We start from the raw sequence: 26023 nt of genomic DNA on the forward strand, positions 1-26023 counted from the left end.
CTCACAGAAACGTTTTTGAACAAAGAGTACTTAAGAAATCCCCAGAAGAAAAAAAGCACGGGCCATTTGCAGGCAGGCATAACATTATTTTCCTGATGATTAGAGCTGAGTAAATTGCAGCAACTCACATGCCCACAACACAGTTTTTCTGATTTCAGGTGTTCCTTCTCAAGCAAGCCTTGCTGTCATTGTTGTGTCCATTCAAATCATTCCCAACTCGTGGCACTTTCTGTTGCTGAGTGTGTGACTCGCCCAAAGTCAAACGGGGTTTCCATGGCCAAACTGGGATTTAAATCTTGGCCTCTAAAGTCCAATACTCAAACCAATAGGGGGGTGGGGAAATATGAAAATTACAGGTTGTGGCCATCCTGAGACTCCTCTGCAGTGTTGCTTTTGGGGGTCTAATTGAAGGTGTCAGTGGGGAGCCCAAGGTTTGGAAGAGGCAGGTGTTCAGACTGAAAAGACCATTCATTGTGCCTAAAATCATTGAGTTGGATAAAACACCAAGAGCTGACCAGTACAACTACATTCTGCCATTCAGGAATGCCCAGTTAAAGCATTCCCGACAGATTGTGATCCAGTCTCTTTTGAAACCACTAGAGACTCCACCATTCTCCTGGGCATCATATTCCACTGCTGAACAGCTCTTACCACCAGAAATTCTTCATAATATTCTGGTGTAATCTCTTTTTCTGAGGTTTGTACCCACTGCTCCCAAGTCTTAATCTCTAGAGCATCAGAAAATAAATTTATTCCAACAATATGACTTTTCGTATTATAGGCTGTTGAGATGCCACCTAACAAATAAAAACCTCTTTGGCATTAATTGAACTGTGAAATGCTGATATTCTGATAGTTTCACAGAACAAGCTTTTGGGGATAGATCTGATAACCTGACAGATCTGAGACAATATCCTTTTTTCTACTCCTCAGGGCAAAAGCTGTGCTTGAGTATTGTTGCCGCGTGTTTTCAAGACATTTCTGACTTACGACAAACCTATCACAGGGTTTTTCCTGGCATCTTCTTCAGAAGATGATTGCCTTTTGTCTTCCTGAGGCTGAGAGAATGAAACTTCCCAAGCTCACAGTGGGTTTCCATGGCTGAGTGGGAATTTGAACCCTTGAGTCATAATTCAATGCTCAAAACACTACACTCTGTTGCTCATAATTCCTGCAATATTTTCGCCCCTCAATATTAAAATTGGCATGTGTAACTAGCTGAAAAATAACCATTAATCTCACTTTAAAATAAATAGATTTGTCTAATTATAAGGTCACCTCTTGCTCTCCATGGTTTTTTCTGTCCTCCTTTCTCCAGTTATTTCTGAAAGACTACGAGAAAGTGATCTGAATATATAGTGACCTACTTTCTTGTTCCACAACCTTATTTGAGCTCTCTCGTTAATTTCCATCAAGTTGGCTTTGACTGACTTGCATGGTGACCCCATGAATGCGAGACCTCCAAATCTCTTCAACAGCCCTGCTCAGGACTTATAGACTTGGACTGTGCCTTTCTAGGTTGAGTCTATCCATCTGGAATACAATCTTCCTCTTTTCCTTCTGCCCTTCACTTTATCAAGCATTCTTGTCTTTTCTAACGAGTCCTTTCTTCTCATGATATGGTCAAAGCACTACAGTCTCAGTTAAGTCATCTTGGTTTCAAAGGAGAGTTCAAGTTTGATTTGCTCTAGGACAGTGGTTCTCAACCTGGGTCCCCAGGTGTTTTTGGCATTCAGCTCCCAGATATCCTAACAGCTGGTAAACTGGCTGGGATTTCTGGGAGTTGTAGGCCAAAAACATCTGGGGACCGCAGGTTGAGAACCACTGCTCTAGGACCTATTTATTGGTCTTTTTAGCAATTCATGGTATCTGTAGAACTCTCTTTCAGCCATTTCAAGATGATTGTCTTCCAAATAAGATTTTTTCTCTGTCCAACTTTCACATCAGAAATAGCAATGGGAAAGACGAGGTCCTGGACCAGCCTAACTTTACTATTTAGGTTTTTTTCCCCCGTCAGGACCGACTTGAGAAACTGCAAGTCGCTTCTGGTGTGAGAGATTTGGTCATCTGCAAGGATATTGCCCAGGGATTGCCTGAATGTTTGATGTTTTTACTATCCTGTGGGAGGCTTCTCTCATGTCTCTGCATCAGAAGCTGGAGCTGACAGATGGGAGCTCACCCTGCTCCTCAGATTTGAACCACTGACCTTCCGGTCAGCAGTCCTCTTGGCAAAGGGTTTAATCCATTGTGCCACTGGGGGCTACTATTCAGTGATAAACCAATGACAGACACTTCAGGATCTCACCAAGCCGGCATAAAACCTATGAATGCAAGGCTTTTAAGACCCTATTAAAAATGGAATAGAGCAGCCGCAAAGGGGGTTGATGGCAAGCCCTAGTTGTCAGGTGTGCATTATTTGGGCCTCTTTGCCTCTTCAGAACCCATTAGCTGCCCAATTCTGTCTTGATGGCAGAAATGGGTATCTGATGGGTTACCCAAAGGAGAACCCGAAGGAGGTATGCTTTGCAGCACATTTGGGAACCAAGTCTCACCAATGCCTCTGCCCTTCTGCCATTTTTAATAGAGATATGAGCAATATCTTTTTGATCCAGGAAGAAGCCTTGAATCAACCCCATCAAACCAAAAACCCGCTGTACCTGAAAACAGCCATTCAATGACTCCCCATTAGACCACTCAAAAACCTTTAGTCAGGCATTTCCTCAAGTGAGCACATTTGCCTCTTATATGTGTTTTATTACCTTAACAATACAAAATAAATGGAGGGTGATAAGGACATTTATAAAATGAGGGATGGGACGGGGGAACACACATAATAACAAGCACTTCACTGTTAACAGTTGAAAGGAAAGGAAGGGCCACATGCTAAGAGTCTGTGCTAACACAAGCATTATATACAGCCCCCATAAAGCCAGACAACACTGGCGACAATTCATTCACATGGCCCAGGCACCTGAAAGCACAGCAAAATAGCCCACCCATACTTTTCTAGGGGATCTGAGGGACAATCTAGTGTGTTTTATTTTAATTACATGAGGGTTACGTTGCCATATATGGCCTACATTTCCGCCCAGCCCTGATATCAAGGGTACATGAGCACAAACTAGTGACAAAGACTGGTCCTAAACAAAGCCAGTACAACTAATTTATGCCTAGGAATTTTAGGCATTTTTTGAGACAGAAAATAACTTCCATCCAGTTTTTGTTGTTAAAAAGACTTTGCACCGAAAATGGTCCAAGAAGGCCAAAAACATGACAGGAATACAACTGTCTCTGTGTTTGTGGTTTTGACTTTGTGGGATTTGATTATTCACACTTCTATGGTCAACTTCCTCCAGTCACTTCTCTAGGAATCTCGAAGTCAGATCTTTCCAAACTATGTGCCATGACACCTTAGCGTGTCAACTGTAATATGTAGATTTTAAATATTCTTGCACATATTTACATATTGTTTCTTTTAAATGACAAAAATCTTGGAAATGCATTGCCTTACCAATCATATATTTTAAAAAATTATAAATGAAAGGTTTTCATGAGATATGTGTCCCCATACATTTCATTATTGCTATGTATGTATATGTCCCTATCTCTTATAAGGAATTTAGTTTGCTAGTAAAACTGAATTACTGTGTTGTGAAATAATGCAGGTCTAAAAAGAGTCCTTGGAAAGCTCTGCTCTAGGTTTTCCAATGGAAGTCTCTGGTTAGTGTGCAATGAGAGTTGCATTGGAAGACCTAGTTATTTTCCAAGGAATGTGCTCTCTCAGTTTAAAAAAACATAGAAATTTCTTTATTTGTACTTCTTCACTTTTCAGGAGACCTATGCCCCTAACATCAGCAAATGTGGAGAGCTGGCTGTACATCCGAGATAACATCGGGGGATTTCTTTTCTTTTTGCTGGAATTTATACTGGGGGATTCTGGCCTCCCTAATTCCCCTTTGAGTCACAATGGGACCCTCTAGCCTTTCAAAGTTGCCTACCTGTGCTCCAGTCATTATTGCCAGTTTTGACTGACACCAGTGCAGCAATATCAGGCACAATTTGTGAATAGCCTTCCCTAGCAAGCCCTTGTTCTCCCAAGGTAGTTTCTTTCCCAAGCATCAACAAAGCCAAGTGGATCTTTCACATTCAGTGATGTAGTGTGTCAGAGTTGGTAGGATGTTATTTTTTTACATTACACCACCAATAATTAGCTGAACTAGCCAGTTTCTCCACCCTAAAAAGACAAACTGGTATCCAATACAATATTGATTTCTAAAGGGATGTTTCACCAATTCCATGATACAAAACATTTTAATTCCATATTCCACTGAACTCTTTGTTGCATTAACTTTTATAAACTAGAACTGAAGAATGAACTTGGGACACTGCTGAATCCCAACCTGCAGGACCTTGGAAGAAAAAACAAGTAAAGGCTGCTCCTTCCCCACCCTGTTTGCATCTGGCTGGCTCATGTTGGAAATACAATGCTGAAATATCTGGACTTTAGGCACATCCATCAGTGGTGTGGCAAAAGGTTGGGCAGGACAACATTATTTATGACACTGAAGGCGAAATACTTCCTCTCCATTAATCTTAATCCTCCAACACCTAAACATTCCATGGTTTCTTTCATAGTTGTGGAGTTTCTAGTAATTCAGAGAAGAAATGGGGCGAGATAAATTCCTTCCTTCATTCCTAAGGGATTTGCTCTAAGCCTTTCCAGGTTTCTTTCCACAGGCCTTAGTGGTTTGGTTATTTGGTGCCCTGCCAGCCTGTGCATGAGACTTCTGCTAAGAGAAGGTGCAACCAAGGCAGAAGTTTCACCAACTCAGCTTTCTTTTCTTTTACTCCAGGTGGCATATTGAGGGGAGAAGCTTGTTTGCTGCTACTCTAGAGACTAGCACACAGAGGAATAGATTCAAATTACAGGAAAAGAGATTCCACTGAAATATTAGGAAGAATTTCCTCACAGTAAGTGCTGTTCAAAAGTGGAATATGCTGCTATTTCAACTTTTTTTTAAAAAAATAGTGTTTCAATTGGGTTTTTAAAGTCACTATAATTTAAAGCGCACCTTTTCCTGAAACCCGGGACTTGAGGCTTGTGCTTTCCATCCACACAGTACTGAGATCCCACAAGATAGAATGGGTCATAAACAGTTTAATAACATTTAATTTTAATTACACTTTTAAAATGGTAGTCTGTTAAGGATGTTGTAAACCAGTGGTTCTCAACCTGTGGGTCCCCAGATGTTTTGGCATTCAACTCCCAGAAATCCTAACAGCTGGTAAACTGGGTTGCTGTGAGTTTTCTGGGCTGTATGGCCATGTTCCAGAAGCATTCTTTCCTGACGCTTCACGCACATCTATGGCAGGCATCCACAGAAGTTGTGGGGTCTGTTGGAAACTAGACAAGTGGGGTTTATATATCTGTGGAATGTCCAGGGTGGGAGAAAGAACTCTTGTCTGCTTGAGGCAAGTGTGAATGTTGCAATGGGCCACCTTGATTAGCATTTAATGGCCTTGCAGTTTCAAAACCTGGCTGCTTCCTGCCTGGGGGGAATGCCTGGTAAACTGACTTGAATTTCTGGCAGTTTTATTTTTTTTATTATTTATTACATCACTTCTACCCCACCCTTCTCACCCATCAGGGGACTCAGGGCGGCTTACAATATAAACATATACATCAAAAAACAGTTTACATCAGATTTAAAAATCCATCAAGATTAAAAATTACAATAAAATTAAGAGTATACATGAAAAACATACATAATTGAGTTGTAGGCCAAAACACCTGGGGACCCACAGGTTGAGAACCATTGTTCTAAACCATGGTTTCCTTGCAGTGGCAGGAGGATGGGATTATATAAAATGTGCAGATCCCATCCAAATGTGCAAATCTATAAAAATGGAATGGACCTCCCATCTAGATCAACCACTTGCTACTGCAAGAATCTGCAGCGAAAGCATCTTTAATATGTGACCACATGTGCTCTAATCAAACACCTTCAAACACTATCTTCCACTGACCATTACCTCTTAGACACCCCACAGCTTCCAGATGTTTAATCAGTCTCCTTTCTTGTAATTTGAATTCAGTGGTTTGGGTACAGCCCTCTACAAATGGCAACAGACTCTTCAGATATTTAAAGCTCTCATTTCATCTCATTGCCTTTTCTTACATAAAGAAGCTATGCACTTGTTGATGTCTTTGAAACGGTGATGTAGAGAACTAGAAATAATATTTTCAGTGATGGTGAGCCAAAGCAATATGGAGTGGTAGTCATTTCCCTTGATCCAAACACTGTATTACTTTTGATGCAGGATATAATTTACACTGATTTCTTTCTGTTTAGTTTATTTCATACTATTCATTCATATTTGTTTTGTGGTACTATGACTCCAGAAGCTTGAAACTGGTATCAAGCCAGGTGCTAAACAAATTATATTTGTGCACCTGACTTCTTGTGCCAAACTCTGATATGCCACAGTACTTATTTGTGTTGATTATTATTTCTGCAGTTTTGGTCCAGTTCTGTATTCTGTCACAATTATTTTGAATTCTGATTGTTTTATGAGGGATGAGGTCCATCTATCCATCCATCCCCTTGCCTCCTTCCCAAACCTGATATTGTTTGAAACACTGTTAATCTTACTCTCTATTCCATCATCTAAGTCATTTCTAAAAATACTGAACACCACAGGGCCCGGAGCAGAATTTTGCAGAACCCGCCTTGTTGATTCTTCTGCCACAGTGATGTCAGAAGCAGAAATAGACAATTCAACCCATGCATGGAGGGATAGAAACCTGTCTGAGTAGCTCCTACATGAGTCCCTCTGTAACGTTCACATTTTCTGCAGTCAAGATTTCTCTTTTGGGTGAGTCTCTGGAAGATAACTAAGTTCTCTTGTCTAATAAAGAATTTATTTCCTACATTTCTGGCAACTGTGGGGATATTTTGATAGTCCAAAGTCTTCTCATATTATGATTACATGAGTGGTTACTCTCCTACGTAGATCTCTGGTGAAACAAAAGATGCAAACTTTTAGAAAAACATTTCCTATACCCACAGCATTTATACAGTTTCTGTCCTGGGTGGGCTCTTTTTTGGGATCACAAGTTGTGAAACGGAAGGTAAACTTTCACCACCACCTTCCGGCCACTGTAATAATTTCTCTCGTGCATGGACTCTACGGTGGTTCACAAAGGCTGAACTCTGGGCGAACGATTTCCCACACACATGGCACTGGAATGGCTTCTCTCCCGTGTGGAGTCTATAGTGCGTCACGAGAATTGACCTTAGAGCAAAGCATTTCCCACATGCCGTGCACTGGAAGGGTTTCTCACCCGTGTGGATTCTGTGATGGTTCACAAGGTCTGAATGGTTACTGAAACATTTGCTACACACCTGGCATTTGTACGGTTTCTCTTTGGTGTGGACTCTGTTGTGCATCACCAGGACAGACTTAACAGCAAAACATTTCCCACATTCTTGGCATTTGTATGGCTTCTGTCCCGTATGGACTCTGTGGTGGTTCAGAAGGTCTGAACTGTAAGCGTAGCTCTTCCCACACTTCAGGCACTTGTATGGTCTTTCTCCTGTGTGGACCCTACGGTGTTTCACAAGGCTTGAACTTTCCGCGAAAGATTTACCGCACTCTTTACACTTGTACGGTCTCTCTCCGGTGTGGAGTCTCTGGTGAGTCACAAGGTTAGACTTCCAACTAAAGCACTTCCCACATACCTGGCACTCGTGCGGCTTCTCTCCAGTGTGCGTCCTCTGATGTAACAGAAGGATTGTGGACTTGGAAAAGGCTTTCCCACACTCTTGGCACTGGAAGGGTTTCTCACCTGTGTGAACCCGCTGATGCTTCACAAGGTCTGCAGTGGTATTAAAAGATTTGTCACACTCCTGGCATTTGAATTTCTCTCTTGTATGGACTCTCTGATGCATCTGAAGGACAGACTTCAGAGCAAAACACTTCCCACATTCCTGGCATTTGAACGGTTTCTCTCCTGTGTGGATTTTTTGGTGGGTTGTGAGGCCACCGTTCTGAGCAAAACATTTGCCGCACTCCTGGCACTGATAAGGTTTTTGTCCAGTGTGGACTCTCTGGTGGATTACAAGAGCTGAGCTCCGACCAAAGCATTTCCCACACACCAGGCACTGATACGGCTTCTCTCCAGTGTGGACTCGACGGTGTTTGACAAGGCTTGAACTCTCTGCAAACGACTTTCCGCACTCTTGGCACCTGAATGGCTTCTCTCCAGTGTGGAGTCTCTGATGTGCCACAAGGTGCGATGTCCGAGCAAAGCATTTCAGACACACTGGGCACTGGTATGGTTTTTCTCCTGTGTGGGTTCTTTGATGTAACAGAAGGGTTGACGTCTTATAAAACACTCTCCCACACTCATCGCATTTGTACTCTTTCTCTCCTACATGCACTTCTGGAGGCTTCACAGGTTCTGAATTATTATTTTTATTAGTATGTACTTCAGGCTCCTGGCCTTTGTATGCGTTCTCTCCTGTGTGGATTCTATGATGCTTCACAAAGTCGGAATTGTTGCTGTAAGATTTCCCACATTCTTTGCATTTGTACGGTTTCTCCCCTGTATGAACTCTGTAGTGCTTTACAAGGTCTGAATTGCTGCTGAAACATTTTCCACACACCTCACACTTGTATGGTTTTTCCCCTGTGTGAATTCGCTGATGTTTCACAAGGTCTGAATTGTTGCTAAAACATTTTTCACACACTTGGCATTTGTACGGTTTCTCTCCTGTGTGGACTCTGTGGTGGATCACGAGCTGTGACTTCGAAGCAAAGCTTTTCCCACACTCTTGGCATTTATATGGTTTCTCCCCTGTGTGGAGTCTCTCATGCCTAACCAGGGTAGAGGTCTGAGCAAAATATTTCCCACACACTTGACACTGGAATGGTCTCTCCCCCGTATGGAGCCGCTGGTGTGTCACAAGTTGTGATTTGTGAGCAAAACAAGCCCCACACTCTGTGCATCTGAACGGTTTCTCTCCTGTGTGGACTCTCTGATGGTACAGAAGGTTTGAGGTCTTCGCAAAACACTTTCCACATTCCTGGCATTTGAAGGGCTTCTCTCCTGTGTGGATGCTGCGATGCCTCACGAGGGCTGAACTCAAAGTGAAAGATTTCCCACAGTCCTGGCACTTGAATGGTTTTTGTGCAACACGGTGTCTCTGGTGTGGCACAAGTTCCCCACCCTCCTGGTATTCATAAGATTTTGGTGCTGTGTGGACTCTTTGGTGCCTGACAAGGTCCGACTTGTAAGCAAAGCATTTCCGACACTGCTGGCATTCGTACGCTTTTTCTCCTGTGTGGACTCTTTGGTGCCTCACAAGGTAGGAATTCCAAGGAAAACACTTCCCACACTCCAAGCATTTGTATGACTTCTCTGCTGTGTGGACCCTTTGGTGCCTCACGAGATAGGAATTCTGGGAAAAGCATTTCCCACAATCCGAGCATTTGAAGGGGTTTTCCCCCACGGGGACTTTCTGGTCGTACAAAAGGATGGTTATCTCAGGGAAACGTGTTCCACACTCCTGATATTCATTAGGCTTCTCTCCTGTGAGGAGCCCATGTGTAGAGTCGCTGCTTCCCAATTCCTGTTCTGCCTGGAGTGGCTCTGCTCCAGGTGGATCTAGCTTCTGGGTAAAACCCGCCTCATAGGTCCCATCCACACGTATGCTCATTCTCTTCCAGTTATCTGCCAGGAAGAAGGACACAAAAAAGACTGAATCACACATCTGAGAAGAGGAATGTAAGGGAACAGAAAAAGAACCACATTCATGAAGAAAATAACCTGGTGATGGCTCATTACTGGGTTGTTCTAGGTCAACTGTGAGAGAAATGAGGATGAACACTATGAAAGCCATCCTCTGCATGGCTACCAGCCTCCCCCCAGTAGATTCAAATCAAGAAAAAGGTTCATGAGAGCCACCACTCCTCTTAATGTTCCCCAGCAACAGCATGAGTATCCCTCTGATCAGCTAAACCAAGCAATTCCAAATGGATGGCCCCCCACAAGGGTCTTCCTCCAGGGGCAAATCAAGAATGGGCAACTTAGAAGTCCCTGAACAGACTTAGAAGTGGAATGGGCAGATCAAAAGACAACCTGGAAAAATGGCACTACCTAAAAGAATCCTCCACCTTGTGTGACTGTGGAGCAGAACAGACAACTCCGCATCTGTATGCTTGCCTGCAAGGACCTGCCTCATGCACAGAGGAAGAATTGTTTGAGGCTACAGACAATGCAGTCACTGTTGCCCGTTAGGATAGCTTGAAAATATATTTGCAAAGTATGCATAGGGATCTTGTAGGACCTTTGAGACTAATAGAGAGAAATAAATTGGTAGCATAAGCTTTTATACGGGTTCAATTTTAACCATGATATTGGGGGACAAAGACAGGAGGAAAGAAAATGCCTAAATTCAAGGTAAACAGATAATCATATGAATGCTGGAGGAAGCTATTGGTATACAAATGTGGTGTTAGTTAGAAATCAGAAAGATGTGATAAACTGGCGAACTGTTCGTTTGGATATCAGTTTGAATTTATGCAGCATCTTCCCCACTGCCTTTGCTCCTCAATGATTACTATTAAACTTGTCACTTCATCATCATATACACAAGTTTTACTTTTCAATGTTGATTCACATACACAGTCTGCCTATAAAGATCGGTTCCCAGGCACTTCACTTCAGAAAATTCAGGAATTAGACTAAGTCTGCAAAAACTCATGCTACCAATTTATTTCTCCATCAGTTTCCACCGTACTTTGAGAATTTTTTGCATATTGATTTAGAATAACACAGCTATGTCTTCAATTATCCACAAAAGTTACTAGATCTCAGCATTTTTCATTGGCTTGCTGGCAGACAAAGAACTATAATCTCAGCCTGTCTGGGGACTCAGCGGGAGGCCTAACCCATTTCTAGCAAAAAGATGAGGCTGCATGAGAGACTGAAGAAAAAAGCGGTTTTCTGACTGCAGCAAGACAGCAATTCGTAAGAAATAATTCTATCACTGATGGCAACAAGAAGTACTACGGAGTTAAATGGAAGTGAATTCCTTACCCAATGAGGACAGTGTCTCATAGTTTTCCATCATAACGTCAATGTACAGAGATCTCTGATTTGGATCAAGGAGGTCCCACTCTTCCTTGCTGATATTTACAGCCACGTCTTCAAAGGTGACTTCCTGCAACACAAAGGAGAATGCAAATGGGTATGGGTTTTATATATATTCAAAAATACATTCCAATGCACCACAGGTTTGTATAGCTGCAAAGCATATTGGCAGTCATCTAGACTCCCTAAGGCAGGAATTTACAGTGAAAGCATCTGAGAGATGGCCAAATAACTCCTGCTTATAAGTGGGGTAGTCCATGCCCATATCCTTCTCAAAGTGTGGAGTTGACAGCAAGAACATGATACTGTATTGGAGTGTGAAAGAACAGCAGAACAGGAAAATGGATACTCCCTTATAATAGTATTAAGGGCCTTGCTTAAAACCTTTCTGAAATCAAGATGAAGTATCAACGTCCTCTCCTCTGCAATCCATCTCTGCCTCTCTTCCTTATGACCTAAAATAGATAAAATGCTGTGACCTGTTTTTGAGAAACCCAGGCTGATATTTAGCAACACAGTGTTCTTTTTGAAGTATTCACAGACCAATTGTTTAATGGTCTGTTCTAGAACCTTTCCTTTTATTGATATCAAGACAACAGATCAAGCAGTTCCCCAAGCCCTCTTTTTCATCTTCTTTAGAAGGTGGACACAACATCTGCCTGTCTCCAATATGATTGGTCTTGTTGTCCATTAATGTGCACTTTAAGAAATCAAATTCACCCTGAAGGGTGCATAAGCCTTGGAAAGAACACATAGAAAAGGATTTCCCAGAAATAATTAAGACAGAATGAACCTCAGGCATATAAACACAGTAATATAAAGAACAATTGAGTTCTCCTTGAGGTACAAAATGCCAAGTTATTGTTGTATGCCTCAAAGTTATTTCCAACTTACAACAATATTAAATGAACACTCTCCTACTGGCTTTTGGCAAATTTCCAAATATAGGTCTTTCATCACCTTTCTCTGGGGTTGAGAGAGATTGACTTGCCACAAGGTCATCCAACAATTTTTCCCAGGGCTGAACAGGGATTTGAATACTGGTTTCCCTAGTCCAAAATAATACTCAAACCAATAAACACCAACTCAAACCAATCAACATTTAGCGCTTCAGCCTAAGTACACATTTACATTCTGCTATGTTTTCGATCATTTGAGTTGTAAACCACTGCAGAGTTACCATAATGCTCTGGGAGAGCTAGCATGGCCCAGTGGTTTGAGCATAACAATAATAATAACAATAATAATAACACACTTTTATTTATATTCCGCTCTAGCTCCCTGAGGGGACTCAGTGTGGATTCCAACATACACAGATAGGCAAACATTCAGTGTTTTTAACATGGTGGACTAACAATGGCATACAATACACAGAACAAAGGTAAAAGCTTCCCCTTTCATTTCCAGCTTTCTGGAGGCGATGCACAACTCTGGCTATGGGGATGTGCTCGTGTTCCATTACCAAGTCAAGAAGCCTGTTGTTCACAGACACCTCCTAGTCGTGCTGTTGGCATGGCTGCCTTATTACCTACCTGCCAAAGCAGTACCTATTGATCTACTCACATCTGCATGTTTTTGAATTGTTAGGTTGGCAGGAGCTTGGGCTAACAGTGGGAGCTCACCCCAATTTGCGGCTTCAAACTGCCAACTTTTAGGTCAGCAGAATTGACAGTTCAATAGTTTAACCCATTGCACCACCACGGCATTGAACTAAGATTCAGGGTGACCAGAATTCAAATTCTATCTTGGCCACAGAAACTTATTGAAACTGTTCCTCAGCCGCAGAGGAAAGTGAAGGCAACTCCCTCCCTGAACAAATAATACTAAGAAAGCCCTGTAATGGGTTCTTCTTGGGATTTACAGTAAGCTGGAAATGACTAGAAAGCATGCATCAATATGGCACATGTATTTGAGAAAAAACTGTCATATCGGTTTTGGAGGGCTCATGAAGACTGCCACACCCATTAGGGACAATGTTGATAGAAACCCCCCTTTGCTCCCCAGGTCTGGAGACCATATAAGTCTCTTCTGGATCTTGGAATGGTGACTGCAGGAATTCTAACAGGTTTCCATATTTGCTGCTTTTTGCCTTCATCATAAACCCACCAAGCAGCAAAAATGTTCCTCTTACCTGACCTGCTTCAACTGCGGTCTTTTCATGTTGAGGCAGAAATCCCACTTCCAACTCTGTGAAGGAGAGAAGAACAAGAGTTATGGGAAAGCAGTTTAGAAAGGCACCTCTTCTTTGTCACAGAGAGCATTTGACATTGAGAAAAACATTTCAAAACAGAAAGGAAAACCTGTGGGGAGATGAGAAGAAAGCCTTCTGCTGACACATTTACAGTGGGCCTCATATAGGGAAAAATTCCTAATATAATGGATCCTTCGTATCTGCTGGGATTTGGTTCCAGGACTCACTGTAGATTAAAAAAATGCTGAAAACGTGTTGAAATACTCTTCCTTTCTGACCCCATTCTTTCTGTATTAATTCTGCTTTTGATATCAATTTTTCAGTTAAATAAGTAGGATTGCATGTACTTCATTCACCAAGAAATACCTGTATTATTAGCAGTGAAGTTAAAAGGGTAGCAGAGTTTTGATAACAACATGACAACCAACATATATAGGGAAGGTTTACATTATAGCATCAATGCACTTTGACACTACAGTATCTGCTATGGAATTCTGGGATTTATAGTTTGGTGAGACACCAGCACTCTTTGGCAGAAAGGGCTAAAGAGCTTGTAGAACTACAACTCCCATGATTCCACAGCATTGAGCCATGGCAGTTAAAGTGGTATCAATCTGCATGTCAATGGAATTGGTCATTCAGAAAGCCAGCAATCTCCCAGCAGTTAGTGCTGGACTCTGTTTTAGGTTTTTGTCTCCATGTTGATGTTTCTATACTGCACTGAAACAAAGAGTTGGTCTCTTCCAACTCTTTGTAATTTCTGTCACTGATAACACACTGGTGACCATAACAAAGCTATAGAAAGTGTATCCTCAACAGAATAATATTGAAGGGCTTAGTACTGAGAAAATGAGCCACCTTGACAAAAATCATCTGGCTGTCATTCAAGATTTAATATCAGTGGTCTATTTAGGATGGAGAAATGCAGAGGCAGGGAAAGGTCTGTAGCAGCCCATAGACCTCACCTGAGCTAGTCCCTGGGATGACCTCAGAGTCCTGGAGATTTGGACTACATGGTTTCTCTTCTTGTTCCACTTTGACTGGTCCACCAGGAAATGCTAATAAAAAGGGTAAGATAAAAGGATTTAAATGGTTACGATTGTACTTATTTACACCCCAGGAGGAGAGAGAGTAGACTACAAAAGAGAAGAATTGACTTTTAAACAAAACTCAATGGCTGGAATGGAAAGCACTTGAAATGCTATTGATTGCAAGCCCATCATCCTTCTCTAATGGTTCTGCTGTGTCAGCATGCAGGGGGATTTCAGTCCAATACAAAATTCGACATGGATGAGCCACCGTTCATTCTTTCTCACATATGGCAATTTTAAGGCAACCCTGTCACAGAACTTCAGAGTGAGTTTATCATATACTGCCATAAAATGCAGTACCATAATGCAGTTTAACTGCATACGAGTCTACACTGCCATATAAGACAGTTCGATGCAGTTAAACTGCATCAGTACACTGCATTATATGCCAGTGTAGATGAAGCCTAAGAAGGACTTGCCCAAGGTAACCTAGTGGGTTTCCATGGTTGAGCAGTGATTCAAACCCTGGACTCTCGAGTCCTAGTTCAGCACTCAAACCACCACATCACACTGGCTCTGCCTAAACTAGAGTTCAAACATGTTGTGCTTCTGCTTACCTGTGTTGCACTGAGAAGCAACCTCCACCTTCTCTAAGATGAGGGCGTTTGGCAACCATGGGCTCTGTTCCAGCCAGGAGATCAGATCAGTCTTGACGCGTGAAAACTCCACTGCAGAATTAACAAAAGAGGGAAAGAAAGGGAGAGGGGAAGACCTTTAGGGGTATACAACAGTTGAAGCTGTGTGCTGATCTAAATAGGCAAACCACAAGCAGGTAAAGTCCTTTCTCTGCCAGCAGGCATTTGGGGAAGGATGAGGGCACACTATTGGGGAGATTCTGGTGAGGATTCTGATGGGGACTGTGAGTTTCAAATGCAATTTTAATTGTATTTATTATATTTTAACTAAATGCACACAGTACTATATAACTGGGGTTTTTTATTTTTGTATTTGCTTTGTTTAAAACTGATCAGATTGTGTGATTGTTAGTCCCCATTGGGAGAAAGGGAGGGTATAAGTAATTAAATAAGTAAGTTAACTTAGATGCTCACACAAAACACAATGACCTAATGATCACAAAGAACTACTGTCTCAGATAAGCAAATAAAATTAGCAGCATGGTCTGCAGGAAAGGAAGTTCAATACTTCAGACAGTGATAATGACACTGAAACTTACAACAAAACTTAAAACTACTGACAGTAGCAATCTCCAGAACTATACTGAGGATCATCGGCAAGATTCAGAATTAAGTACAGGTAAAGGTTTCCCCTGACATTAAGTCTAGTCGAGTCTGACTCTAGAGGTTGGTGCTCATCTTCCTTTTTAAGCCGAAGAGCCAGCACCTCCAAGGTCATGTGGCTGAATGGAGCACCATTAGCAGAATTAAGCACATGATGCAAAAAGGTTTGCCTCAACTAAACTACATGGTAAGATATCACTGAGAAAATTGATCTTCTCACACTGCTGTACAAGTTACCTGAACTTATCCCTGGAAAGGTCTCGTCTTCTGTCTGCTGTTCGCTGGATGAGTCCTCTTCTGGTTCAAGCTTGATTATCACATCAGGAAAATCTGAGCAACAGAAAGGGATTTAGACTGTTTTCCTGGCCTCAAAAACAAACGAACATTCAAGAACTGCTTGATTTTATACCTATTTTATATACTAATAATATATACCTAGGGTTATGTAAAAAAAAATTGAAGCCAAAAGGGGGTCCCAAGTGGAAACAGTTTAAGAAGCCCTCCTCTAAAGTAGGATTGGGAAATATTTGGCCTTCATAAGTCGAACTCCCATCAGCCCTCAACACTAACTATGCTAACTAAAAGTGTTGGAGAATACAGTCCAATAACAGCCATAGATTTTATATTCTTAGTGGATACAAGGTCAGCCCACACATTTGCAGTTTTGAAATTTTGCTGATTTGATTGTTCATGGATTTCATGAAAATATCTTCTCTAGGAACCTCTAAACCCCTCAGAATGACCCTATGGTCAATTTACATAAGAAGTCAACTTTCAGGTTAAAAAAATACTTTCATTTGCGCTTTTTTGAGTTCAAGCACTTCTAACCCCAGTGATTCTGAAGGAATCACTAGACCTAATATTTGCTTTCAGCTCTGGTAAGTATGGGTCTGGCTCAAGCCAGGATATCAAACTGGGATTAATGAACCAAACTTTTGCTCTGGATTTACCAACAGAAAAAAAAAAGCCAACAGAGGTAAGATCATATTTAGATGGAATAGTAACACAGGATATGGGGATAGCGTGTGCAAATATCAAACTGAATATTGCAATTACAGATGTTTCCTCCAAATACAGGCTCTGTCTCTTTTAATGTAGAGAAAAAAGTAAAATTTGCACTAAAGTCAAAGTGAAAAATTCAATAGCACAGACTGCAATAAAACTTCATATCCATTCTTGCATCCTTCCGCACTCTACATATCTATTCAAAATTAAAATTATATTTTAAAAAACCCAGACTGCAATGACAGTAGAACATGTATATATCTTGTGTGTGCGTGTGTGTATAAATATATGCACATACACATACATACACACATACAGAGAGAGAGGGGAGGGAGAGAGAGATTTCTAATAGTCATATTGATAATAATTGTTAAGAAGCTGACAGCACATAAATCATCTTTGACAATATAGCATGGCCCCCGTATTTGGAGGTGATATGTTTCTGGACTTTGTGAAGATACATGAAACCGCAGATAATAGCAAACTGGATGCCAAACAAAAATAACCAGCAGTTGTACAATTACAGTGTGAACTTGCAGTGATGGCAGTAGACCCTATATCTCACCTGAATTGATCTCCGAAAATGACTCTGATTCCTCCTGCTGCAGATTCTCTTCCTCTTCTTCCTCTTCTCCTTCTTCCAATTTGACTGTCACATCAGGAAGCACTGAGCAAGAAGAAGGAGTTAGAAAATGAGGTTTAGGCTGGGAACAAATTGATCCCCTGCTCTAAATAAGAGGAAACTGGTTTCCATGCCAAATTCTATGACAAGAATAGGAAATGCTGTGCTTTCAAGAAACTGTTGGGCTATATCTTCATTGTCCCTCATACGTGGCTCTGGGTTTGTAGTCCAACAAATTCCAGAGGGCCACATCTTCCCACAAGGCTTCTGTAGATATAAATAGGAACATATTACCTATAAGCTGTGCTTTTTGCTCCCTCACCTGTTCTGTGATGAGTGGCAACCTTCATTTTCTCCATAACAACTTGATCTGGCAGCCACAGTTCTTGCTCAAGTCAGGAGATCAAACCATTGACAAGGAAAAAAGCTGTTCTGTAATTCAAAAGGGAGAAGGAGAGATGACAATCAAGTGGGTATTAGGACTTGAGGCATATAGCACACATCAAACTGAATAAATTTAGATAGATTTTTTCTAACACTGAACCTATCCAATAGACGTTTGATCACAAGAGGCTTTCAGTTCAATACAAACAATCTTCTTGCCATCTGTGAATTTGCAGGGGGCTAAAATATACTGTGAATTAACAAAGTCCCTTCTTGGGAGACAGTGGGAGATTCCCTTCTCAATCTCATAGTTCCACAAATACTTACAGATTTCCAAGCATGTCTGTGAGGTTAGATATGAATCATAATTTACTTGATGGCATGCAGTGATTCCAGCAACATAGAAGTAAAGGTGGTATTTTTTCCTAAGAAAGGTGAGCATATCAACTCCTATAACATCTGCTGAAAAGAAAAGGGACTGACACCCAGCACATACCAAACTAAACCAAGCTGCCCTTTTATTGGACTCACCATACTTCTAGGTCCACTCTTCCTTGTTATTGCTTATTTCACTTTATTCTTGTTTTAATTTACGGTAAACCAGCAGTGTCTTTCCACTGAAATGAGAACCTTGTATCTAAATACGCTTGAACACATTTATAGGACACAAACTGTGAGAAAAACCCTGAAGCACAGAATAGGATCTAAAAATGACTGACCCACATACTTCCTTTATAGCACTTTCTCTGCTGTTTTAATCTGGCAGGTAACAGGGAAGGCACTCATAAAAAGGAAGTCAATGATTAATTATGCAATTTATAATATTTGCCTGTTTTACTGGAGGATCATCTCCCTCAAAATGCCAAAAGGACAGGGCTGCTCAAGAGCAATGACCACCTCAATTTCTACAAAGACCAACAATTGTGAAAATATGAATTCATGATTATAACATATTTCAGAATGATAATTTCTCTCTCAAACCGTCCACACAAAATATGTCTTGGAAAAGTAGATCAGGTATTATCTATCCCAAATATCATCTTAAAAGGCAGATTTGTCAATACTAAGCAGAGAACAAAGCCTCTATCAGAAGATGCTCTACAGTTCATGTTACACAGCTATTTTTAAAAAGGTTTTCATGTTTCATTCAGGACCCACAGACACAATGCCCACAGACCCAGATTTTAAGTGGCTCCATGAAAGCATGGGGAAGTTCATCTGTGAAAAGGCTGTCTTGGGTATATCTATTACTGGAGGAGGAGTTTTACAAGGTCTTCAGCTTCTCTGCCAAAGAGTGCTGGTGCTTCTCCAAACTATAAATCCAAAAACATTTAAAGTGATTTCTGACCTTTCTACTGGAAGACATTGAGATGCTAAATTATCATTCCCCCACTATTATAGCCCCTCGATGGATTGTCACTTTGTTGTGGTGAAGGGACTCCTGTGTTCTAGTGAACCTGAAGGTGAAGGCAACGGAGCTGAGGCACTTTAACATCAATATAGCAGCACTAGAGACCTGGAGAGCAGGAGAGGGACAACTGAAGGAAGAAAAAGGAGGCTACACCTTCTTCTGGAAGGGACTACCTGAACAAGAACAAAGAATATACGAAGTTGGCTTTGCTATCAGAAACTACCTGGTGAAGCATCTGTCTGAAGCAACCATCAGCATTAACAATTATTCTCAACCCTCAGAATTAATCTGGCCAAAAACCAGCAGGCAACCATCTTAAGTGCCTCTGTACCAACACAAAATGCTGATGAAGACCTCAAGGAATTTCTTTTACTATCAGCTGGACACCATCCTACCAGAGATATCTAAGGAGGACCAAATCATCTCCTGGGTGATTTAAATGCAAGAGTTGGACAAGATTTCAAACTGGGATTATAGGAAAAGACAGGGTTGGAAATAGCAACTCGAATAGTATCTTACTTCTCACCAAACGTGCGGAACTCAACCTTGTCATCACCAACACACTCTTCCACCAGAAAAATAAGTTTAAGACATCATGGAAGCACTCCCGGTCAAAGATTTGGCACCCCTTAGTCTATGTATATGTGCAAAAGATTGCTGCAATGTGCTTCTCACAAGAACCATGGCAGGTGCTGATGACTGCTGGGCAGACCACAGGTTAACTCGATCCATTATGGCCATCAAGATCGCCCCCAAATGCAGACTCCAAGGAAGAAAGATAAGGCATAAAATGAACATTCAAGCCCTTCAAGAGCCTTCTAAATGAACCCTTCTCCAAACAACATTTGAAGATCATCTATCTATGGAACACCCTGAAAGTACTGAGGAACACTGGAATAAATTAAAGATCTCTAACATTACAGCATTTAAAAAATGGATACAAAACTAAGAAGCATCAAAATGAAAATGATAACGGGATCCAACAGTTAACCAACATAGCTTCCAAATATGGCAAAGAGACACCAACTGTGCTGCTAAGATCTGCACTAGTACAAAAGCTGAGGTCCAAAGAAGGACCAGAGAATTCAAAAACATCTGGTAGACAAAAAGGCTCAAGAAATCCAACACTTTGCATGGGGATTCTTTAAAGTCACAAAGGTAATCTATAGCCTAACAAATCATGACATACACTCTCTACGTTCATCAAATGGAACTAAACTTCTAAAGGATAAAAAACAAATTGCACTACGTTGAAAAGAGCACTATCATAATCTTCTTAACCGCAGCCCCAATGTGGCTGAAGAGGTTCTCTTACAAATCCCAGAACAACAAACCAGGGATGAGTTTGCAGCATTGTGTAGTTTGGAGGAAGTCAGCAAAGCCATCAGCCAATTAAAAAATAAGAAAGCCTGCGGACCTGATGGGATCCTTGTTGAAATCTTTGGAGAGTGGACCTGAGCTGACACAACTCCTTCACCAGTGCATTGGAATAGTGTGTGTGTGACCGAGAAAAGACTGTAGAATCAATAGTTTGACACCTCTTTAATTGCTATAGCAATATAGGAGTTGTAGTTTTACAAGGTATATTATACCTTGGAGGAACAGCATTCTTACTGAAATGTGAAAGTTAATTCATAAATGTGCCTTAGCATATTTAGTCCGTATCGATCTAAAATATTTCTTGGGTGTCTAATTAGGGGATCTAACATATTTTAATAATAAACTGGTTTTCAAATTAATATTACTATTTCGAGGCGGGTTCAACATATTTACGTAACACTGTAAAATTAACTGCAGTTTGATACTACTTTAACTGCCATGATTCAATGCTATGAACTCCTAGCTGTAGTTTAGTGAGGCACCAGCACTCCATGGCAGAGAAGGATAAAGACCTTATACAACTACAACTCCCAGGAGTCTTTAACACTGAGCCATAGCAGTTAGAGTGCTATCATACTACAGTCAATTTTACAGTCAACTGCATTAATTCTACTGCATAGATGTAACCTGGAACAAGCCCTTCTGAAATCCTCACACCTGGCTCGATGATGATGATGATGAAGATGAAAGATGTGACCCAGATGTTGGTGACAATTCCCCTCATCCCATTTGATTGCCCTGACTGAAGATGGAATCCTAAAATACTTGGAAGGCAAGTTAAATGCACACATATATTGCCTACAGACATGTAACACAAATGCTTCATGTTGTTTCTGGTAAAGGGTAAAAAAATATGCAAAACAAGAAAGCAGAAAAGCAACCCATTCCTTTCCGGGGCCCTTTCCAATTCCAATTAGAAGAGCTGAGAATCAGAGGGAGTTGGGAAGAACAAACCAGGTCACTCCTGCTGTGCTCACCCATCCCATCATCGCAGCACAACTAATCTTACAAACTTTGACATTCAAAGACCTGCAGAAACTATAACGGCAGATGGTCAATTGTGGGATGAAAAGAAATACAGCATTGTACCTCAACATTTAAGGGCCTAAATAACCTAAATCTTCTCTGATCTAGGATGCTAAGCAGGGCCAGCCCTGGTTAGTACTTGATTAGGAGACACGGGTGAATACTAGAAGGCTGCATTTCAGAGCAAAGAACTGGCCTTGAGTATTCCTTGCCTAAGAAAACCCTATGAAATTAATGGGTGACAGCAAGCATCTTTGAAATACATAATAGCTCATCAATAAAAGCTGAGCTAAGAACATCAAATTTAATATCTCTTAGTCTGGTATTAAGCAAAGTAAGTCTCGCCCAAAGCGGAGACTTATTTTGCTTAAAGGTTGTATCAAGACTGTACCATCAATACAGTTTGACACCTCTTTAATTGCTATGGCTTCATGGGAGTTGTAGTTTTAATCTGGATTTTATATGACAGTGTAGAAGGGGTCTTAATTCTCTCTCAAAATCTGATTTTTTTCCTCTCCCCCCCCCCCAAATTATTCAAGTTCTCTCTCACATTTTACTCTACCTTTCTGTCAAAATCTGATGCATCTCTCTTTCAAGATTATTCACACACTCTCAAAAGTGTGCCTCTTAAAATTTTGTTTCATAGAGTTGAAAGAGACTACACGGGCCACCTAGTCCAACCCCCTGCCATGCAGAAAAAGCACAATCAAAGCAACCCAGACAGATGGCCATCCAACCTCTGTTTGAAAGCTTCCAATGAAGGAGCTTCCACCACACTCTGTAGCTTCTCTCAAAACCTGACTCATCTCTCTCTCTGGCCCCTTCTACACACTATCCACAGTAACTGATTTGAACTGGATTATATGTGTCTACACTGCCATATAATCCAATTCAAAACAGTTAATCTGGATTATATATTGCAGTGTATAGTCAGCTTGAAAACCTAATTTACCTCTCTCTCAAAACCTGACCCATCCCTCTCTTTCAACATCCGATCCATCTTCTCTCAAAATCTAATTCAGCTCTTTCAAAATCTCTCTCTCAAAGCCTGACCCATCTTCTCTCAAAACTATTCACTTTTTCTCAAAATCTGATCTTAAATTCTTTTTCAAAACTGGATCCATCTCTCTGTCAAAATTTGACTCAGCTCTCTCTCAAAGGGCCTCATTCAGCTGTCTCTGAGTTGCTGTGAGGTTTTTGGGTGGTATGGCCATGTTCCAGTAGCATTTTCTCCTGACATTTCACCTGCATCTATGGCTGAACGTAGCATTTGTTAAATTTTCTTGGTGGGTCTGTTGAAGAAAATCCAACAAATGCTACATTCAACAAAGGATAAGAAAGATCCTGTAGCCACTGCAGGAGTCTACCATATGCTGTGCAGCTGTGGACAAGTCTACATAGGGACCACCAAATGCAGCATTGCTCAGACACAAATCAAAGAACACAAAAGGCACTGCAGACTAATTCAAGCAGAGAAGCCAGCCATAGCATAACATGTGATATAATAAATAGACTTTATTTTTTAACCCACCCTCTCTCCCCAAGAGGAATCAGGGCAGCTTCCAAAAACAAAAGACAAACTTTCAATGCCATGTGCTGTGACAAGATAAAATGAAACAAACAAGCAATTAAAATAAACAATTACAAAAACACGAATAAGGCAACTTTCGTTAAAACAAGTAATCAAGCAGGTCTCATAAAAACACATTAAGCAGTTAAAATCTGTATACAAATATAAAAATGTGGCTCTCCAATAAATTAAGGCAATCACTGTCAGCATCGTCAGGCAAGGTGATGACCTAATGATGAACCAATCATCTTCATCTCCATAAGCTAATGTGCAAAAATAGGTTTTAGCTGTTTCTTAAAGGAGAGGAGTGAAGAGGCTGTTCTAATTTCGGGGAGAGTTGGACCAACCTGGACGCTGAATATTATCCTCTCATCTCTGCAGGAGTCTACCGTATTCCATGTAGCTGAGGACATAGGAACCAGCAAACCCAGCATTGCTCAGAACAAATCAAGGAACATGAAAGGCACTGCAGGCTAATTCAACCAGGGAAATCAGCTATAGCAGGGCACCTGATGAACCAATATGGACACAGCATATTGTTTGAGAACACAGAAATGCTGGACCACTTTAACAACTGACATGTCAGACTTCACAGAGAAGCCATTGAAATCCACAATTTCAACAGAAAGGAGGAAACCATGGAAATGAACAAAATCTGGTTACCAATATTTAAAAAAAACACCAGAATCAACAAAGTAAATGAAGAACACCACTCAGAAACAGGAGAAGTCCAGATAGCAAACAACCATGGGCCAGTTAATACCTCCCAGATCAAGTGCAATCTAAGATCCACAGAGATACTCGCAGGAACACCTCAGCAAGCGAGAGTCCAAAAGTGGCAGGCTAAAACCTGGAACCTCAAGCCATGGCTGATACCGAATGAGACACTCCCTCCTGGGCACACAGAAGACTGGGCAACTTGGAAGGCACTGAACAGACTGGGCTCTGGCACCACGAGATGCTGAGAAATGGGGTCACACAGTGGAGTCCATGACATGCGAGTGTGGAAAAGAGCAAACCACAGACCACCTACTACAATGCAGTCCAAACCCTGCCACATGCACAATGGAGGAACTTTTTATAGCAACTCCAGAGGCTCTGCAAGTGGCCAGCTACTGGTCAAAAGACGTTTAGTATAATGCCAAGTTTTTTGGGGATCCTGGTGGCACAGTGTATTAAAGCGCTGAGCTGCTGAACTTGCGGACCAAAAGGTGCCAGGTTCAAATCCTGGGAGCGGAATGAACGCCCGCTGTTAGCCCCAGCTCCTGCCAACCTAGCAGTTCGAAAACATGCCAATGTGAGTAGATCAATAGATACCGCTCCGGCAGGAAGGTAACGGCACTCCATGTAGTCATGCCGGCCACATGACCTTGGAGGTGTCTATGGACAAGGCCGGTTCTTCGGCTTAGAAATGGAGATGAGCACCACCCCCCAGGGTCGGACACAACTAGACTTAATGTCAGGGGTAAACCTTTACCTTTACAAGTTTTTAAACTTTGGTTTGTGTTTTTAAATACATTACAATTGTACCCTAGGTTTGATTTCTGACACAATAAATAAATAAATACCTCCCAAACAGAGGATACCTTGAGGCAACAAAGCCCAGCTACCTCTATGCAGATATCCTCACTGACTGACTTTGTATCTTCATGGCTACTCAATACTGATTCAAGCTTGTTAATTGGAACATTCACACTTGCTTTAAACAGGCATGGGCTCTTTCTCCCACACTGGACAATATTTCACAGGTACACACACACACACACACACATATATAATATATATATATATATATATATATATATTATATACACTCCACTTATCTCGCCTCCAACAGAACCTCTGAGAATGCAGGCTACAGGTGCTGGTGAAACGTCAGAAGAGAGTGCTGCTGGAACATGGCCATACAGCCTGAAAGACTCACAGCAACCCAGTGATTCCAGCCATGAAGACAACATTTGCCAGCTAGCTCTTAAAAACCTTATTATGGCCTTTCTTTCATAATGAATGCAACCCTCTCGCAAATTTGACCAAAGGAGAGGCCCTGGCCCCCATTTGTGGCCTTGTCTCCCTCCCTCGACCCCCTCCAGCCTCCTCCCACCTTCTGATCCCCCTTTCGCCAATTAATCCCTGCTCTTCTCTTACCTTCTCCCCGCTTTCCTGGCTGGGGAGACGCCCACCTGCAGCCCCGGCCCCTTCCTCTGAAATCTTTTCAGGAGCCTGGCTGATGGTGCCTCTCCTCCTCTTTCTCTGCGACCCCCGTCTGAGCCTTTCTAGGTCAGCCAGCACACGCGGCTTCCGCTTCCGGTCACGTGGGGGTGAAGCTGTTCCAAGCTCCTGGCAAGACAACAGAGACAGAAAGAGAAAGGCCTGCCTTTGGGATTAGGCCCCTTCCTGCTGCTTGGCACCACTTTCACTGCTATGGTTCAAGGCTATGGGATGCTGGGAACTGTAGCTTTAAAAGCTTCCTCTGACAAATAGATAGTTTGGTGCCTCACTAAACTACATCTCCCACTATTCCTTGAGCCATGGAGCACTGCCAAACTGCATTCGTTCATCAGTGTAGAACAGGCCTGGGCAAACTTGGGCCCTCCAGGTGTTTTGGACTTTAACTCCCACAATCCCTAATAATAATAATAAAAAAAAACTTTATTTATATACCGCCTTATCTCCCAGATGGGACTCAGGGCGGTTTACAGTCATAAAAGCAACACAAACATTGCATAACAACATAATAACACATTATTAAACAAAATAAAAAATACAATCTATATATATAAAAGAGTGATAGAATCCTGGCACCGAGCAACCTAACAGCCTACCTACTGTTCCAGTTAAAGAGTGTGCTATGGTTTATGAGTCAAAACAACTTTGTAAAAAGGACTGGACCTTTTTTTTGGTGGTGTGGGGTTGAATTGAGGAGTGAGGTTGAATGGGCCTTAAGAAG

General features: G+C 41.6%; 1 protein-coding gene across 1 annotated transcript in view; it reads right to left on the bottom strand.

The window, feature by feature from the left end:
* LOC100562673 (zinc finger protein 721) overlaps nucleotides 1-25377 on the bottom strand; it is a 40788-nt gene extending 15411 nt beyond the window's left edge. Inside the window, exons 1-9 of the mRNA XM_062973679.1 lie at nucleotides 25222-25377; nucleotides 17628-17737; nucleotides 17249-17350; nucleotides 15916-16008; nucleotides 14998-15108; nucleotides 14315-14407; nucleotides 13290-13345; nucleotides 11105-11228; nucleotides 7407-9736 (exon numbers count right to left, since the gene is read on the bottom strand). Coding sequence (XP_062829749.1) covers nucleotides 7407-9736; nucleotides 11105-11228; nucleotides 13290-13345; nucleotides 14315-14407; nucleotides 14998-15108; nucleotides 15916-16008; nucleotides 17249-17350; nucleotides 17628-17664 — 2946 coding nt within the window. The 5' untranslated portion in view covers nucleotides 17665-17737; nucleotides 25222-25377. The remainder of the gene's footprint in view (nucleotides 1-7406; nucleotides 9737-11104; nucleotides 11229-13289; nucleotides 13346-14314; nucleotides 14408-14997; nucleotides 15109-15915; nucleotides 16009-17248; nucleotides 17351-17627; nucleotides 17738-25221) is intronic.
* Nucleotides 25378-26023: the final 646 nt, after the last annotated feature.

The sequence above is a fragment of the Anolis carolinensis genome, chromosome 2 (assembly GCF_035594765.1).
Source record: "Anolis carolinensis isolate JA03-04 chromosome 2, rAnoCar3.1.pri, whole genome shotgun sequence".
Taxonomy (NCBI): domain Eukaryota; kingdom Metazoa; phylum Chordata; class Lepidosauria; order Squamata; family Dactyloidae; genus Anolis; species Anolis carolinensis.